The following is a 7,792-nucleotide window of genomic DNA, read 5'->3' on the forward strand; positions in this document are numbered from 1 at the left end:
CTTGTTATGCCGTTCTTCGTTCAGATCATTCGACGTTGTTCCTGCACTCCTGTTATGCCGTTCTTGGTTCCGATTGTTCGCCGTCATGTTAGTCTATCTTTTTTTTTTGTTCTTTCTATATATATATATATAAATTAGGTTAGATAGGTTAGATTAAGCTTGATTATTTGTGATTCTAAATAGATAAGATAGGTCATATTAGGTTAGATTATTTGTATATTATAAATGATAGATATGTTAATTTGTTAGATTATAATTCTAATCTGAGTAAGTTTACTGAGTATAATTTAACCCAAGTGTAACTTTTCCGATAAGCTGATGACAGTCCTAAATCGCATCCGGTATTTTATTATCGTATTATTAAAAAAAAAAACTAAACATATATTCATTATTTCTTACTAAATAGTGAAATGTGCTAAATAGTGAAATATGCTAAATAGTGTTATTTTTATTTGAAACTCAAACATAATTTATTTTTATTAAAATATGCTAAAACTTTGAATTACATTGTATTTACAAAATTTTATTAATTTACTAAATAGTGATATTTAAGGGACCCAAAAGTTAGGAGGTGATAAATATATTACTTATTAGTTTGATATTTTAGGTTATTTTAAGGTTTCTTTTATAATTGTTTTAAAAACAATTATCACATTAATATTATTTTAATCATTAAATTATTTAAATGATTTATTAAAATATCTAAATATTTTATTTTTATTAATTTTAAATACAAAAAATTATTTTAATAATTTATCTTTAATAAATATCAACTAATTATTTTAATCAAAATATTATATATTTAAAAACGATTCAAAACCCAATATAAAACAAGCTCTTCAACATATTATACACATATATATGTCTCAAGTTATTAATTAGAATGCGTTTTAAAAAATAATAAAAAATAAGTAATTATGCAATTTATAAAACTATTATTATTATTTTTTAATTTTAAAATATAAAATTTTATTAATTTTGTTTCATATAATATTGTTATTGTATCGATTTAAGACCTATCTATCTCTATATATATATCAAGTTCTCGCACCAACAAAATATATATATATATATATTTAAAAAAATATATATTTACTTGTCAATTTAGTTCTTAGAAAAATTGTATCGGTAAATTGTAATAAGTTAACGTTGTTGGTGCGAGAACTGGGGAGTTTGTAATTTAACAATATCTATATTTATTTTTATTTATAAATGAAAAGGAATTAATCGTCTTATTTGATATTGCAGGACATTACATCAAAATAATATAATTTAAGGACAGATTGCAGAATAACCGGGTCCTCCATAAAATATAGCATTACTAAAAATAAGTGCACCATAACACTGAGCAGCTGTGATCAAAATTTCATGCCTTGCTTCAACTGGATTTCTGTATTGGTCATATATTCTAGTTAGAGATATAACACTTGCTCTAGTTTCATTGGGATATAGTCCATTTCCCATTTGAGTAGTTGTGTGATGACCTTCATTTTCTTTATTAAGAATCTCTCCACCAAAATCCACTCTTTCAGCATATTCACTCAATGAAGTGAAGATATACTTAGGAAAATATCCTATGAGAATACCATTTACATCTAGCCACCAGTGTCCATTCACACCATCCTGTAAAAAAAGATTTGTTAAAAAATAATTAATATATATTAGGCCGCAACCCATCAGTCAATCTTCTGGTTTAGATTTGCAATTAAATACAGTTTTATTTTTTCAATTATAATTCTCTATAATTTAAATTGAAATGGCCCAATAACTATTAATTAAGGCTCCCATTTGAGACATTTTAACTTTTTTTTCAAATGAATCAAATATTATAGTTGTTTTTGTTATAACTTAATAAATTAGTTATTAAAAGTTTATACGTTTGAATGGTTTCAAAATACTAGTCAGATTTACCTTGTAGACCATCATTGTTAGGAAAGTTAATTGCCCTCCAAGAGTGGAAGGAAAAATGGGTTGACCAGGTTGAATTCTGAAATCAATTTGTACAAATCCAACGCAATCATGGTCATAACAACCTGTAGTATTGTAATTATCTGCCTATATAAACAATAAAACAATTCTATCAATTTAACGATTATTTTTGGTTAAATTAATTAATCCTAACATACACACCCACTTAAGGCTTGTTCTGATTCAAAAATTTTAAATAACATGTATTATATAAAACGTAATGATCGGTGATAATATTAAAGATATTAGAAATTTTGGGTAAAAAATCTAGGAGGTATTAATATATAATGACAAAATAAATAAAAATATCATTTAAAATATTTGATATTTTAGTATTTTGATTAATGACTTAAGTAATATTATTTAGAGAAAAGTAGTGAAATAATATTTAATTATGTTAAATTATTTTAAATAATTCTATAAAAAATGTCTTACTTACTGTCCAAAATATGAATAATCTTGGTTGATCATCACCATATTTTCTTGGATAAACCTTGGGTAGTATCAACAACAACAAAAATAAAACTGGTTAATTTCTTTACTATAATTTCTAAATTCTCACGTGAAACATTTTTATACTTACTATCCATCCGACTTCAATGGTATTTGTGTTTGAACCATTTCCCGAAGTAATCCATATTTGAGCTAAACTAAATTCATTATGCTCGACTTGAGGTTTCCATACCGTAAACGTTGCACTTGCTCCAAATAAGCGACCATAATTTTGGACTACAACATACTTTAATGAACAATAGAAAGAATGATATAAAATATCAACATATATAATATTAATATTTTTTTCTAAAGTGCAATTATTGTGGGTTGGTAATAATCTTTATACTATAAAAAAAATTAAATATATATCGCTTAATTTTGAAGTTATATTTTGTAATTATAATGCTATTAGGTTTGAATGCTTTATTAAATGAAAGTTGAGTTGAGTTCTTTGATTACCTCGTGCACCTCTTCGTATGGGTTTAAAAATAAGCTACTATTGAAATGAGGCGAAGGGTGTTTGCGAGTGATAGAATTTGTACTCCTTCTAATGGGAACAGTTCCTTCTGGGCATTTTCCGTATTTTTGCCATTCTTGAGATATTTGTCCATTGGATGTTGATTCCATTTTGATTTCGATGGGGTAAGAGCTATGTTCCGTCTAGTTGAATTTGAATTATCAAACATTTGTATAAGATTAATTTGTTTTTCTTTTTCCTAGTATATATATTAATGCATTATAGTATTTTACTAGATCGGGATCTCAAACTATGTTTGAAAGAAAGAATCAAATATTTCATATGAATATTGAATAGATGAAATATTGTTCTAAAATATATTTTAATATATATTAACAAATTTATTAACATTTTTTCCGTTCAAACCGAGTTTCACTACATTTCTAAATGTTTTAAAATAAAATTGACAAATTCAATCAATAAAACAAAATTAATAATACCTTTAAATCTTTAGTATTATCAACTATAGGACCATGGTTGGATGCAAGTTGATTATTCATGTTAACACAATCAATCACATCATCACCCTACAAAATAAATGATATAAGAAAATATAATAAAGATGATAAATAATCCATATATACATTGAATTTAGAATTGGACAAGAATTATAATGACCCACTATGGTTTGAACAGTGTCCTGGTGCTTTAAACCCTTTGAACTCTTTGTTGTCCCAGAAACATAGTATATAAATTGCCATGTTATCAAGGTTACTAGAAATATTGAAAAAACAATATTAATATTATGTTTCTTGAGAGCCATTAAAGAGTTTATATTAAAAATGGTTTCTTAAGTTCCTTACTATTTAAATATAGATTGATTAAACAATAACTAGACATTATAATAACATCTTTCTTTTACTTTTGAATTTTTTTTTTCTAATTCTTGAAATATTTTCTCTTTTATGACCTGTTTTAATAGAAAGTTTTAATAGCCCAATTGTTATTTGTAGTTCAACTTTGTGTATTTTTTTAAATGAGTATTAAACTTTAAATTTAGATATATGTGTCTCAAATTATTATAATTTTTTTATCATACAATTTTTATATCTTTATAATAATCTTGAATGAATAAATAATGATTATATATATGATATAATTATTTTAAAAAAAAATTATCGTATTTTTTTAACAATATAATTGTTTAAATGTTATAGATGTTATTTTATATTATTTGTAATGACAATCGTTCTAATTATTTAGCAGAGATTATTTTATAATAGTTTGATTTGATTTTCTTAATCCATTATTATTATCAAAATACAAATATATTGTACTTATCTGGAAGAGTGATTGACATTTTAATTTTTTATAATTAATTATTTATTAAAAAAAATTGATCAACAATAATTAATTTAGTATGATATAGTAAATTTAAATATACTATAACATATGTATTTAATTAATAAAAATTATCCCATAATATTTTATGCATTTCAATTATATAGTTTTTCATTCAAAGGTATCAAAACCTTCATTTTACAATTAATTCTTATTGGTAAACTCATTTCTAATAGTCTTTTCTTTTATTTATGGTTAATAATAGTCATTTTGTATAATCGATTTTATTAAATTAATGATTAAAATTTCAATACATAACCTATTAATTAAACAAAATCTGACCAATTTATATATATATATATATATATATATATATATATATATAAACTAAATTAATTAAATTAGACAAAAATGTATACTAGTTGTTTATTTTTTACCCAAATAGATAATAAATAAATTTCTTTTTTATTTTTGGAAAACAGCTTAACGTTATTTCATTAAAAATCTCAAAAGTGGGAAAGGGTCAAAATTAAAGTTAGGCAATCTCTATCTTTGATTAAAAGATGACAAACAACGACCTAGAGTATCTTATTGGAAATATAAAACACACAAAAATTATAGTAAAAAACAACAAAAGCATACAAGGCCTACAGTTTTAAAATTCTGATTCTGGTGTGAACTTCCTTTTTGACTACTCTTACTCTGCTTTAGAATCCCAATTTGCATTCCTCAAAACCCAATTTGCATTCCTCGAATTCTAGTAATTATATTTATGTCGCATCCTCACTTATTTGACTCTAGGTTTTACTATCACTGATCAAACTATTGCATATGATGATGTTTGTTTTTGAGTTGCACATTTAATGTCTTTAACTTTGCCTGAGTTGTTTCGATCTACTTTTATAGTCTCCTATTCACTTTCCTCCACTGCTTTTCTATCACTTCCATCTGCTAATTTTCCATTTCTTTCATCCTCCTGATTCTTCACATTTTTATTCCTCTAATTCTTTTTCATTTTCACCCTCTATTTCTTCTTCTTTATCTGATTCTTTATCTTCTCCTTCCTCTAATTTTTCATCTTCTCCTTCTTTTGAATCTCAACATTTTCATCATCTTCTTATTCATCTTTAGTTTCCTCTAGATGTTTTCCAGTTCAGGATTCTTCAATTTTATTTTCCTAAACTTTCTCATTCTGCTCCTGAACTTTTAGGCTATAATTGTGTTGCTGAACTTTCAAGATCTTATGTTGTTCTTCAATTGTTTTTTCACATTGATTACTCACATGTTCAAAAGTATTGCAGAATGCACATCTGTTTGGCCTCCATTCATATGAAATATCCATGATTGTGGGCTTACCTCTTCTGTCAATAACTATCATTTTTTTTTGTTAGAGTACTTCTAGGGTGCACTTCAATGTTTATCATAACATATGTGATGTGTTCTCTTTCTTCCGTGATTGAGTCCATATACAATGGTTTTCCTAATAGACTAGCAAAATGACTAAGTGTTTCTGCATTGTACATATGAGCCAAAATGTTCCTTAGTTTGAACCAAATTTGAGTTGTTTCTTTCGGTTTTCTACGTAGGTTCAATCCTTCAGACCATCTTTCCGGCTTCATGAAGTTTGACCCAACATAAGTATGCCCCAACTCCAGATTATTCTCCAAATTTGTTCCCTTCTTGAACTTTAGGAAATAAGATCATTGATATTTGCAGATACATTTTCCAGTCCAATGTTCTCTCATTACTTTAGCAATACATCCTTAGTGACCAAGAAAGATACACGATTTTTTCCTATATAGTTACCAACAACTACATATTCCCAGTCTTTAATGCATTTCTCTTCAACTTCAAGGGATAATTTAAACTCAAAAGGAGATTTGAGAATCTCAACCTTTGGTTTAAAATCCCCCAACTAAATTTTGTCTTTATATTGTACCCGAGTTTCAACTTTCTGTTCAGTGTTTTTCTTCCAAACTTCATTTACTTTCCAACTGGAGTTACTTCTGATAGTGTAATTATTGGTGTTTGGACACTTCATTAGCTCCCGCATTGTCTCTACACACCAACTAACTATCTTATCATATTCTTCTTTTTTAAGTAAATTCCAGTTCTAAAGGTATTGAATATTAAGTTGGGCTATAAACTGTTGAGTTTTTTCCTTGCTAAAAACAATCTTTTCTTTCTTCGCATGAAATAGAAATTTCGAAATTTGATTATTTAGTCCGTAGAGATTAGCCCTTTTATTATATTCAACCCTCCATTTTCCATCTTTGTCGACTTCTGCCTGAATACTTTATGTCATTTTTTTTAGTTTTTTTCTGAGAATTTTCTTTATTTTCCTTCTGTTCTATTTCAGCATTATCAGAACTCTATTTCTGCTCTATTTCAACATTCTCAGAACTCTGTTTCTGCTTTGTTACAACCATCACTTTCTTTCTTGTATCAATTTCCCCGAATTCTTTTACTTCTTTTGCCTTATTTTTGTTCTTTTTCCCCATTGTTGAAGAGAATAACAAAGTAATAGAGAAGAGTAAATGCAGAAACATGCAATTCAGAAACCCTAAAGATTTAACGACTAAATCGCTCCGAAAGACAACCTTCCAAAAACACCCAAGATTAGAGAACTAATCGACGCTCACAACTAGGAAACAAGTATCTAGAAATATATCGATGCTATTCTAATAGTTTTAGGGTTAGCGTCACTAACTTCGTGAATCGTGCCGTTCGTGCCGATCGTGTTGTTTGTGCCGATCGTGCTGTTCGTGCTGAACGTGTCGACCGTGCCAATCGTGCTGATTGTGTTTCAATCGACGAGCGACGTTTCTTGCTTTTGAATCTCCAAAGCTTTTCTCTTCCTTTTTATAGGTGGGGAGGGTTTGGGTTCTGATAATAAATAAACTTAATAATTGATAATTAAGAATATTTTTGGGGAGGAAAACGACTTAGCGTCATTTTATTAAAAATTCCAAAAAATGGGAAAAAAAAACTACGAGTTTAAGAGATTATTCTAGACAGACCTAGAATGATTTTAAAGTTGTATCATTCTGAATAAAAACAAAAACGTAAATGAACTATCTGATTACAATGTTTTCGTTCCTAATGATTTTAGTAAACGGTAAATTCCAATTCTTGCTAATATTCCAAATATACTCCTTACTTGGAACTTTTCTCCACGTTCCCGCAAGTGCGCCACAATCCGAGACTATGTCTCTCTATAATTCTTCGACACTTCTGCGGGTTCTACCATAGACTCTCCATTACGTTCCTGCCAAATGTTGTAAATTACTGCTCTAAAGCCGCACTTGAATACGCTTGTTGTGAATCTGTTTCTCCTTTGGAAACTTATCAGCTTCAGGCTTTTAGAAAATTTGTCCCAAATTTCTAATACTATACTGCAACTCCCAAACAAGTGATCAATGGTTTCTTCACTTCCGTTGCATAGAAGACAACTCATGTCCGGGATGCTCATATATACTTGTTGATACAGTCACGAGTGCTGAGTCTTTCAAGGTCGCGGTTTCACTTGTT

The 7,792-nt window shown here is 27.5% G+C and overlaps 1 protein-coding gene across 1 annotated transcript; it reads right to left on the reverse strand.

Annotated features, from left to right (window-relative positions):
- Positions 1-1,272: 1,272 nt before the first annotated feature.
- On the reverse strand, positions 1,273-6,762 carry LOC124943698. Its single transcript, XM_047484174.1, has 5 exons — positions 6,655-6,762; positions 3,421-3,507; positions 2,552-2,707; positions 1,912-2,055; positions 1,273-1,623 (listed from the first exon to the last, which is right to left on the reverse strand). Exons 1-5 carry the CDS (start codon positions 6,760-6,762, stop codon positions 1,273-1,275), a joined length of 846 nt encoding a protein of 281 aa, XP_047340130.1.
- Between the last annotated feature and the right edge of the window lie 1,030 nt (positions 6,763-7,792).

This window comes from Impatiens glandulifera, chromosome 6 (assembly GCF_907164915.1).
Source record: "Impatiens glandulifera chromosome 6, dImpGla2.1, whole genome shotgun sequence".
NCBI lineage: Eukaryota > Viridiplantae > Streptophyta > Magnoliopsida > Ericales > Balsaminaceae > Impatiens > Impatiens glandulifera.